This window comes from Alosa pseudoharengus, unplaced genomic scaffold (genome assembly GCF_046254945.1).
Source record: "Alosa pseudoharengus isolate Yale_2024_CS ecotype anadromous, Long Island Sound unplaced genomic scaffold, YU_APseudo_1.1 YU_APseudo_1.1_scf_14, whole genome shotgun sequence".
Classification (NCBI taxonomy): domain Eukaryota; kingdom Metazoa; phylum Chordata; class Actinopteri; order Clupeiformes; family Clupeidae; genus Alosa; species Alosa pseudoharengus.
Genome location: NW_027468609.1, coordinates 27342968 through 27355277, shown reverse-complemented (window position 1 = coordinate 27355277; position 12310 = coordinate 27342968). Strand labels below are relative to the sequence as shown.

At 43.1% G+C, this 12310-nt stretch overlaps 1 protein-coding gene across 7 annotated transcripts in view; it reads right to left on the bottom strand.

Annotated features, from left to right (window-relative positions):
* The window catches only part of psd3l (pleckstrin and Sec7 domain containing 3, like), a 92822-nt gene that overhangs the window by 15147 nt on the left and 65365 nt on the right, over positions 1–12310 (bottom strand). For 6 of the 7 annotated variants that reach the window (XM_076284460.1, XM_076284461.1, XM_076284462.1 and 3 more), the window contains 2 exons: positions 7092–7135; positions 744–937 (listed from right to left, as the gene is read on the bottom strand). In XM_076284460.1, coding sequence (XP_076140575.1) covers positions 744–937; positions 7092–7135 — 238 coding nt within the window. Of the gene's footprint in view, positions 1–743; positions 938–7091; positions 7136–10680; positions 10855–12310 lie in introns of those variants that run through there. The other variant, XM_076284466.1, reaches the window with a different exon arrangement.

The following is a 12310-nucleotide window of genomic DNA, read 5'->3' as shown; positions in this document are numbered from 1 at the left end:
GATTTGTTGGAATGAGACCTCGTGAGGGCCGTCATTGTCATTTTTCTGCATGGGTATGAGTGTTGTTTGATATACTCCTTTTCCATATCCACTTGCAAACAAGTACAAATCATGTGCTACTAACGCTATTTCTCTCTTGAAATAACCTACTTCCATGTCGCTTCCTTCCTGAAGATGGTTTGTAGTGCTAGGTTTAATCAAGGTATCATAGAGATATTGCTTATTACACATTATTGAAGACTATCTTTTTTTCAAATTTCCCCTTCCTACCCAGAACAGGGCCGTATGAAACCTGCTGGCGGGCCTGATCTGCCCCCGGGCCTTGAGTTTGACACCCCTGCTATATAGATAGATAGATAGATAGAGAGAGAGAGAAAGAGAGAGAGAGAAAGAGAGAGAGCATGGCTCAGGGTGATGAGAGTGAGACGTCAAGCTGTCCCTCTTCTCCAACATTCAACTCCAATGTTCACAAATCACGACTGCATTTCTCAAAAGCCTCTTGTGTGCAACGATCCTCAATAAGAGAGCAAATCTTCAAAATGATAGTCTCTATGATCATTTGGGGTCATCATGGGTACGTTTTTTCAGGTATAGGATAAAGCGTCAAGGTAAAGTTTTGATTTTTCACTTTGTATGTAGCATAGCACCTGTAAATAGTTAGGTAAATAATAGTTTATTATGTTGAGCTTTAGTATGGTAGTGCATAGCGAGTCCCTACTAACCGTTCATACATGGTCACTTACTTTTCTTCCCATCCATGTCGGCATGGATTTTGCGGGCCAGGAAACCCGTTTTGTAGACAGCGGCGTTGGGGTCATGTGCGATGTCCAGGAATGGGTTGCTGCCACTGCCAATTCTGCTGATGCCCTTGGAGTGGGCATTTTCGGTCTTGTTGTCAGCGAGCTCTGACAAGGACTTCTTCAACTCGTCACCATCACTATAAACAAAACACACCCCAAGGAGTTTTAGGAGTTAGACAGGTTATGTCTATTTGTTGAATGTATAGAGAGTTAACACCTACCGAAGTCAAATTCAATGTGTACGTAAGTATACTTGGCCAATACAACTGATTCTGATTCTGTTAGACAACACCACACCACACAACAAAGAAAAAGCGGGAACTGGCCCACAACCATCCTTCAAAATGTCAATCAACTCTATCGTAGTGAAAATCTTGTGCCTGTGGGAGTATGGGATTTCAAACCCTCAAAAAGGCTATGGCTGAATGAAAGCAAAGTAGTCCCCTCAAGACTTGTCTAGTAGGTAGGTGACTGATTGTATGGTCCTGAATGGAAAACACCCCAAACCAAAAAGGGTAGGGTCTCTGATCTCTAAAGTATCTGAATGCAAGTCAATATGTTAAACTGATTTTCTAAAGGTCAGGCTTATTCAAATGTGTATCGTTCTAAAGCAGGATGTTTGCAATTTGGGGGTGCGGTGGGGTGTGTGTGCTTACTGAACATGTATTCAAGCTTACTGTTCCAAATGGCTGCAATCACTATTAGTTTATGTAGTATGTCATACGAGCCAATGGAGGCTTTAAGGTCTCTTGATTAAACAAATGTTAAATACCTCTTTGGGATTTTCAGTCAATAAAGCACTTAATTACCATGAAACAATAAAAGTCTCATATCATTAAAAGCTATATTGCTAAATCATCTGAAATGAAACTGGTGCAGATGGTTATACAGTATATTATGAAAGAAATAATAAATGTCTATATACTTGAGATTGTTAAATGGTGGAAAAATGCTAAATTTGGCACACCATCACAAGAATGATTGGAGTAAACTTTTTCCAATTTGCATTTTCTAGGTCAGAAGGATTACAAATGGGTTTTAAGAAATTATGGAATATCAACTCTGCTTTTTTGTCATGAGGCCTTGGAGTTAACAGTATGCAATTTAAAGTGTTATCTGAGATTAACAGTGGCATTAGATAGTAAGCATATTGTATTTGTATGGTAAAAAGTATTTAAAGATTAAAAAATCAAATCAATTCATAATTAGCCAATGTACCCATATGAAATGTATCTATTCAATAATGCACCCAAAGGTTCTCACCAGAAAAAAAATGTAAGGAGTGAATATATCACAAACTAGGACACAAATTCCCTCTGCTGCCTAACTCTACTGGGGATACTGTAACGTTTTTTAACATTTGCATTTAGATTTAAAGTTTTAATAAGCTGTTAATTCAAACTCTGCCTCCATAGCCAGGAGCGGCTGCATAGCTTCCGGTTTTCTCTACGGTTGCATGATCAGCAAAAATGTAATTATACACCTTCAATTTAGCTTCTTTCTGGTACATTATGGTCACAAGAATAGCTTACACTAGTCTAGAGCACCAGCGCAAGCTGAGATAGAGAATCACATCATCTCTACCATTACCCTGACTCTAACTATAAGAGTGGGCTTTGCACTGCTCTATAACAGGTCCATCACAACTGAATAGAAGGGACAGTTTTATCCTGAACATTTGGCGACCATACATAATAAAAAAGTATCTGTCAGGTTGGCTTTCTTCCGGGAGCTTTCAGTGCACGGGGGTGTGCGCCTTTCCACTCAAAGAGCAGTTATCACGTTAGCCCGTCTTGGTCAGGCTTGTCCCCTAGCATCAAGATCAATACAGGAACCTATGTGATCAACAGCACGCTCAACACACACACAGTCACACACACACACACACACACACAGAGTCAACCACACACAACCACTCACACAGTCAACTCACACTGACAGCACACACTCAAGCAACCCTACACAACCACACACACAGCACACACTCAGTCAACTCTACACAACCACTCACACACTAAACTCACATTCAGTCAAGCACACACAACCACTTGCACACAAGCACAACTTCCGACAGGCGCGGTGGTAACAGGCTACAAAAACTATGGAACGATGATTGAGACTGACAAATTCACTTCCAAGAGTCAGTTGAATTTGCAGATGACTGGTGAGACTAAACATTTCTTGAATGAGATTGTTGGGATTTTCGCTACTTTTGTCAACTCCAACTCCGAGATACAGAAGAGGTTTGTAGCAGGTACCCAAGAAGAGATACAGTTACTCTGCAACTTTAGAGATAGAAATCATTAATAGTCTCTAAGACCACAAAGGTCTCTTATCTCAGCAGAAATATAATTTGGTTTTCACAGCCTGTGGAAAAGAAGAAAGTAACACCCACCAACACACAAAAAAACAACAAAATAAATAAAAAAAATGTGACGCAGCATGTATTAGTTTGAAAAATAGTACTGCGCTCACAGATTTGATGAAGCTGTAATGTGTCTATGCGCCATTTCTCCATCACAACTCTTGTGTACACTGGACCAGAGAACGAGCTGCACCTTTAAAAATTGGACGACGTTCAACTAATGACTTCTTTAATCAAACAACGAATGGCAGAGAGGGGTAATAAACTATGGTAATTGGCTGGGCCTTGCACCCGTTTTCTGTCCTCTTGTTGAAGCTGTCACTATTCCAAGCAGTGGTGGGGAGTGGGGGGTGGGGGCGGAAGGGGTAGCGTTTTGCGCATGCATAGCTGAACAGCTTTGAAAGCCTTGAAGAACGGTGGCAGTGAACACCTTCTGCCACAGAGAAGTGACAGCAACATGAGCACGCTACAGCAAAATCTAACAAGTGTGCAATCGTGGCATTCACTAATACGTCACTTGGCGCCCTTTCAGTAAATGGATAGTTCTCATCTTGACTTTGTCTGGGGCAACTTGTTAAATGATGCGCATGCTCTGAATGTTATCCCTGTCATTTCCTGTAGCAAAGAGGCCATAAAGGAGTCCAGAGAAAAATCAAATTACACCTTAACCTATTTCCTTGCCGAGTTAAACCACAGGAAATGGATGCCGCTTTGAAGCTAGCCATTTGCATGAAAAAACCATGGCACCTGACTGAGTTATGGTATGAGCTACTTGTGGCTCCCTGGATTCAAATGCATCTGCAAGACAGAACACAGGAAGGTCTCAGCTACAGGTATTTTAACTTAAAGCCATCAAAACTTTATGAGAATACGGAAGAGTATAATGTGAAATTATTTCATGTCGTCATGTGTTCTATGTATCTTTAGACCTCTAGAAATACTTGGCCTGAGTTAGTTATAGTTTGATGGTATTTACATTGACAATTGGCCCTCCAATGGTTCTTGTTTGTATGCTGTAAGATCTTGACTAGTCAGACCTAGTTTCGCTGATAGACACCTCGTGTCCTCTTTGCCCCTTTCCAACTGAGGAACACAATGACAGACACTCAGCTTCTGTGAATGGTCAGAAACTGCTCCCCTGACAGCCACCGGATGTCTCCTCCACGTCACTACATCAGCACACCGACAGTCACCGGTGCCACGTTATCCTGAGGGCATTCAGGGGTGTTCGGTGCTGTCTGGTGTTCCTCGTCCTGTCAGTGAGCCAGCCCCCCCCCCCCCCCCCCATCCATAAGCAATCAGATGACAGAGCTGCTGTCCATCACCAGAGCCAAACACATAACGAAGGTAGTGCCTCCCACAGACCAGCTGGTGTCGTTCGAGGCTGGCCAGTCAGAGTCCATCATGCAACAGTCCTTCTTAGTGAAATCTCATTTCTTCCATTCTCTGTGCGGTCATTGTTTGCTTATCATCTTGGACAACATTAATTATGCGGTGAATAACCTACCGCATTTAAGTACCACGAGTGGCAGACACAGCATATGGATTAGCCATTAAGCGGCGCTGCTGACACAATACATTTTTACTTGTCAATTCTTTGCACTTGGATGCAATTGTTGTAATGAATTGGCATAAAGCTCTTGTAAAGCTACAAACTGTGGCAACTAGTATAATCGCATGCGTTGCATGTAATACAAAATCTGAATTAGAAATAGACAGACCTTCATGGATAAAACCTACAATCATACACTACTCACAAAAAGTCAGGGATATTCGGCTTTCGGGTGAAATTTCAGGATGAACCTAAAATCCACTATAACCTTTACAGGTGAACTTAATGTGACCTTCTCTAAACTTTTGAATGTGTATGTCCAACAGTTCAATGTTTCTGTACTGAAACATTAAATTTCACCCAAAAGCCAGATATCCCAGATATCTGATAGCCAGATATCACACTTTTTGTGAGTAGTGTATATTAAAATACATCTCATTAAACATCTTTCAGCCATAATAACTATCCATGGGTTTAAGTTCAGTTGACAAACTAGCGTCTAGAATCACTCAATTCTGTATTTTTACTTGCAACTCAGCTAAATGCATTTGTCCTGGACAATGCCTTCGGCCAGCCTCCACTTATTAAAGAGGGAACAGCTGCCTGTGACGACAACGGTCTGGACGCGTGCCAGGCCACAGGCAGGGGTCACGGCGAGGCAAGAAACACCGCAGTGAGGTCAGCGAAGGCGGCAAGGCCGAGCGCACGACTGCTAGCCAGTTACCTCACATGGACAGCACAAACACCCCGCTCAGAGAGGGGGAGGGTGCCCAGGGAGGTCTGTTGAGCGTTCTCACTGCATCGCCTTTGTTTCTGCTGTACTGCCATCTTGAATAGTGACTTTTAGTCCTTGATGCTAGATTATTACAATTGCTTTGATGTTGCTGTATCAGCAAGTGTTTAAATGTTTTATGACAAAGAATAATCTTACAATAGTTCAGTGCTGCATTAATCACTCAACTGGTGATTTCACAAGATAACTGGGAGAGGACGAATGGAACGTGTTCATAATCTACACTGCACACTGCCCCTGCCAAGGGACATCTAAATGATATACAAGAGCATTTGGTGCATGCAGATTCATCATTTCAGTTCTTTATTGGCTCGTAAGAAAGCTTTCAGGGATGGAAGGACTCCTATGGTTCTGTCCAGACATTTATCAATTATGATATTAGTTTGCCACAAATAATGGCCAGTGTTAAACATATACTGGGAACTAAAACTTCAAAGTGAGCCAAATGATAAATAACTGTTTAACAAAAACAATATTAATTTAATCATGGACAAAATGCACAGGCTGGCCAAATGTTTGAGCCCCAAAGGTATTCTTAGCAAGGACTATGTTTTATAGTGGTGATGAATGTTTTTTTAGCTATTTAAAATCAGGCTACATTATAAACATTATAGGTCTAAAATAGATAAAACAATCGTGTGGAAGGGTGCTTTTGAATGACCATCTGACAAGGAGAGATGTATGTTGTTGACCTACTCATATCACTGGGTACAAGACAGCACAAGCCTGTCAAATCTGCACTGCTTCCCTTCTACCCATGAGCGTGTGTGTGGGTCTGTAATTTGGCAGATTGCGAACAGCACAATGGTGATGGTTTGCCCCCTATGCATTACTGTTATCAGGCAGGCAGATTTGTCATTCTAATGTGATGTTTTTCTGATGCTAATTGCAGTTCACATCGCACATGTCAACTATCTGGTCATTTGTAGGCTTGGAAGGCACACATGCACTCCCTTAAACATGCACGCGCGCACACACACACACACACACGATCACAAAACAACATTCTTTACAATCCCATGGTAACAAAACCTAGACAATTTAGACTGGTGTGTACCTTCCAGACATATTTGCTCACTGTAACTATTTATGCTATGCAAAAGGTAGCCATAGATGGTCTCCTCCGAGTCTGCAAAGTCCTTAGTAAACACTCTTCATAATTTATCTCTGTATGAAGCCCTTAATTTAATCAGAACATAATTGCCCTCATATTTCTCTACATGGCTCGGCTAGTTGATAGTTTCAGGGTTCATTTGCAATTTGTCTGCAACCAACTAGATAATCAGCTCCAGCATCGCACCAATAATGAGTGACAGGCACGATTAAGAGAGGCCCCTTGCACCCTTGTTTATGAGTGGAATTACAGTTCCCTTTCACCCACTTGGAAATTTAGCAGAGGTTTCACATGTCTGGGTAACTTTTATGAGGGGACAAGCTGCTAAATCGTAGCATTTTCATTTCTCAACAAAAACACATCCAAATGTATTTCCAATTTCCAGGTTCTAACCCCCCAGCCCCCCCAAGACAATGTTTTTGTAATGTGTTGTGCAGTGGTGAGAAGAGAGAAAGCAGAATACTTACATTGCCCACTCCAGTTTCTCATTTTTGATTGAGTTGTACAATGCCTGTGTGAACAAAAACAGATGTAGATTTAGTCAAGTTCATTTTTCAAAAAGTTATTTTTTCACATCCAGCCTTTGGTGTCAGTACTCTTATAATTTAGTCCGACATTTAATCTGACATTAGTAGAGATTAGCCAAGTCAAGTCAAGTTTATTTATATAGCACATTTTATACTCATGTCATTCAATGTGCTTTACATCAACAAAAGCAAACAGATCAAAACAGTTTAAAAAGTAAATAATACAAAAGAAAACATAAAACACACAAAGTAATAGAAGCATAAAAGGGCAATAGTTTAAAAGTGTTTAAAATGTAATAATAAAAATACATTAAAAACAACATAACATAACTACTAGTGAAACTAGTCAAACACCTAGTGAACAGCAGCACTCAATGGAAATTAGATTCATGCCTGGTTAAAAGCCTCTTCGATAAATCATAAACAATTCACACAGAGATGTAAATTTTTACTGTAAAAATTGACCTCGTAAATTCTTGCTGAAATTTGGCATGATTAATGCTTTAACTGATACGAAAATGGTCTCTTCTTCTGGGTAAATCTGTCTCCAAATAAGCAGCGAGCATGTCATTTTGAGACAGGAGTTTAATCAATCTAGAGCCTGGCTCATCACCTTCACCAAGGTGACGGCATGACCATGTATTAAAAAAAAAATGCATTCATAATTGATAGCCAACCGGTGTCAACCATAATTGATTTTAATTTATCACCCTGTGACCAATCCATGCAAAACATCCATTCAAAATCCATGGAAAGCTGTGCTTTTATCAGCATGTTAATCATACAAAACCAGCAGTTTGTCACTTCACCGCTCTGCACAGTAGAGTGTCCTATATGCAAAAATATGATTGAAGACATGCCTAAGGATCTGAAAGTAGAAGTTATCAATCTCTTCCATTTCATGCTCAATACAAGACCTTGCTTACACATTTACCGAATCACCCGTTTACCACAGACAAGATTTTGATCTCCCCCCAGAAAGAACAGAAACAGTCCTCTCCATCCATAATAGATAGATAGCTGAAAACTTTACCACTGAAAACTTAAAGTACCGAGCACAACTAGCTCACGTGTATAGGGGGCCTAGTGATGGTTGTGTACATATCATTTCAAGTGCATTAGTGGATGGGTTGAGATGAGTAGGTCCCATGCCTGGCAGCTCCGGAGATAAGATAGCCTAGTGGCACTGAAGGAGCTCACTAGGAGAGCCTGTCGCTTTGATCAGATCTAATCCGGTCTTATCTGACCAACCTACTGTACGTCTCCCTCCGTGACAGGGCTACAGAATTGAGGATAAAGAGGCCCTTTTATCAAGGACGATGGAATATGATCGTGGCTGTGGCAATGGTAGAAGTCAAACGATAAAGGTGGGAAGGAGCTCTAGCAATACGAAATAATCAAATGTTTTTTTCTTTTTTTTAAATCAATTTGTAAATTATCTCTAAAATACCTCTTATTGTATAGCACATGGGTTTTGCACTGCAGCATTAAGCTGAATAATAAAAAAAAAAAACTCCAGTAAAGATGGAAGCTTATGCCCATGCAAGGTCTCCATTTTCAATAAGCAACACCTCCCACATTTGGCTCATAGGGGGAGGGACATGCTTTTTTTAAGGGAGAAAAAAGAAGAAGAATCGTCTGTAAGCAAGTAAGCACGGCGTTTGGTCTTGTATGCTGGTGAGGCGTCTGATTGTGAGTGGGCAGAGGATCACTCTTCTGCCCAGTGAGTCACAGCTTCTCCAGTGATCCGACTGCCTGACTCTCCGACGCTCAATCGGGTCCATCAAGGCTACCCCCCCCCCACCACCACCACCCCCCCGCCCCGCATATGACATCAGAGCACCTGGGCTCGGATCAACATATAATAACCTTTTTGCTGATGTCCGCTCAACAAAACTTTGCCAATGTCTCTGCAAACTATGATGCTGTTGAGGATGAACCAACTGACGACGAGATTAATTGTTTCAAGTTAGAGAGCTCGGCCTGGACCACTCCTTGGAATGCAGCCTCTTTAGCACCCTCTGCTGGTCACAGCAAAAAAAAAGGCAAACTCACTTGATTTCAGAACGAATTGCTTGAATTTGCTTGTTGCCATTTGCAATAAAGCACATATACAACATTGTTATTTTAATTCAACACTAATTGAGGGAGGATAAAAAATAAGGGAAAGAAATGAATGAAATGTGTCAAGGTCTCTCCAGCCTTTGTGATCATGATTAATTACTGTTCAACAGCCATGCCAAGCCATATCTGTGAAAAACCGACTCCTGCCGTTGTGAACTGGCAAATAGACTGTTGCTCCTTCATGTTTCTGTCAAATTCACAACAGAAACATGAAGGAGCAACAGTCTATTTGCCAGTTCTCAAGCTGAGGTTATAAAACCTTATAAACACACCCATATAAGCCTGGAGGGGACGTATCTGAAGCAAATATACCCCCGACAATTCTGCCTTTTAAAATGGACAGCAGTCAGGTTTGAATGCACATGAACACAACCCATAGCATTACACCCCCACCCCACCCCCAACATAAACATTTCTAACTCACCTTGTTGGGGGGGGGGGGGGTATAGAAATTAGGGAGAGGGAGGGGAGAAGGAGAGGGACACAAAGAGAGAGACAGAAAGAGAGAGAGAGAGAGAGGATGGGAGAGGGAGGGAAGGGGATGAAAAAAGAAAGAGAGCAGAAGACCAGCCACATTAGCAGACCATTAATGGCCAGAGGACGGAGACAAGGTACTACAGCACCACGGCAGCAAAGTTGGCAACAATCACATCTGTGCAAACCGCCAGCGATCAATCACCAGCCGAAAGGCGCGGGAGAGGAAGAGCCAGCGAGAGCTGGGTGGGAGGCGAAAACTGGCAGCCGAGGGCAAGGTGACTTATCAATGTCTACATGGAAAAACAAGAGTGCGACTCGCAGAGGGCTAACAACAGACTCACCCCCCAGCAACCAGGTGGTAAAGGAGAGAAGCAAAAGGAAAAAAAGAAAGAGAGCAAGAGAGAGAGAGAGATAGAGACATACCAATCAGTCACTTTTTCAACGTTCACTTTTTTTATACCAACAGCAGCAGTCACAGATAAGACAGAGAAAGCTCTGAAAAACCCAGACGACTACAAGCAAACCGCCGCCACGCTATTTCTCACTACGCTGCAGACGTTTTGCAATCACACGTACCCACAGTCTTGCCGACTGGACAACAATGTCAGTTTCAAACAAGTGGTTCTCACACAGGGGAGATGCATCTCTCTGCCTCTCTCCGTGCATGACCAGAATAAAGAATGACCGAGAGATCCAAACATTTCTTAACCATACCAGCCCAGAGACACTGCAGAATACACTCAATTTGAACACCCAGCAGTTCAGCGCCAAACAGATGCCCTTCACTGCCAAATCTCTACACAGTCGGAGTGGGAGTTATATCAAACAATACACCCATTTAAAAAGAACAAACATTCACACACACATGCACACACACACAGAGGCACATGCAGATGAGGTCCTCAAATTTCCCCCCCTTTTTTTTTACCTTGTCCTTCTTGTGCTTATCTGAAGGGAATTCCGTCGAGTTGGACACTTTGAGGGACTTGGAGCGGTGTTGTTGCTGCTGCCTTCGCATCGACTCCTCCCGACCATACTTGACCGAGCCCCCAGACCGCATACGGAGCTTGCTGGTCCCCTGAACGCTGTTCACCCCAATCATTTCCGAGACGAGAGCGATAGACGGACAGCCAAAAAGAAACAACAACCAAAAACTTGCAGCGACCGGAGCGACAGAGGAACAAGTGCTCAGAGAGGAGGCAAAGACAAAAAAAAAAAGAGATGAATAAACCAACGAGGCAGAAGGTGGCACGGCAACGTCCCAAAAAGCCCCTGCACCTGTCACAGTCCCGCTAAGCCTCGGAGGTGGCGGGGGGAGAAGATTTTAGGAAGGAGGGAGGGGAACGGTGGGTGGGTTGTCCGACCGCTTGGTGGAATAGAGCTGTGCCGTGACTCGAGTGAAGAACAGAAAGAAGAGGAAAGACAGATAGAGAGAGGGAGAGAGAAAGAGAAGGAGTGTGTGTGAAAGAGAGAGTCAGAAGGATGGAAGATGATCAGGAGACAATGTGTCCGCTAGCCAGTTTCAACAGCATCGGCAGGGTTGCCTGTTTCAGCATCGCTCCAGCACTGTTTTGATTCATGGGCGATAGTTCCCCCTGGAAGCCACCACACGTCAGTGACTGGGAGGGAGGGAGAGAGAGAGAGAGAGAGAGAGAGAGAGAGAGAGAGAGAGAGAGAGAGAGAGAGAAGGTGGGAGGGAGGAACTGAGCATGAAAGAAGAGAGAGGGTGGGAAACAGTGGGAGAGGGAGGGTTAGAGAGAGAGTGAAAATAGAGAGAGGAGACAGACAGAGAGGGAGAGAGAGACAGAGTGAAAAAGAGAGGAAGACAGAAAAAGAGGACGAGGAGAAGGAGGGGGAGGAAGAAGAGGAAGAAGAAGAAGAAGAAGAAGAAGAAGAGAATAGCCTTCCCTCCCCTTGTGTAGAGAGCCGATGGAGAGCATCAATTCATTTATATTCCAAATAGCAACAGCATTGCTGCTCTGATGCTGGGCAGCTGGCTCATTAATGTCTGCAGCTAGATAGCACACATGGAAAAGGCGGAGTGTGAAAGAGAGAAAGAGAGAGAGAGAGAGAGAGAGAGAGAGAGAGAGAGAGAGAGAGAGAGAGTTTAGGGGCGAGGGAGCGTTTATGCATTTGTGTGTGTGTGTGTGTGTGTGTGTGTGGAGGGGAAGCAGCCAACGTGTCAGTCACCATAGGAGAAACACACTGGGGCTGAATTACCACAGGCTAAAGGCCGGAGTGGAGCTGCACCCTGTAGCCTGCTGCTCTTCGCCCCGCGGCTGTGAGGCATCAGGGGATTAGTGGGGCCGCGGCGGGTCTCTCTGTCAGCATGGTGTGAGCTCTGACAGGGGCTCTGAGCAAGGAGCCTATTTAGACTCACAATGCTGAGACACTGCCAAGGAGTTAAGACAGCCGCTTCACCTGACAAACATTACTCAGGCTCAAAAGCTGGTTGCAATTGCAAATGATTTTCCATATGATTATTATTCCAGTCTTGCATTATTGCAGACTACTATGCAATAATTGTTATGGTCACCAATTGTTCCTTAAAGGTACAC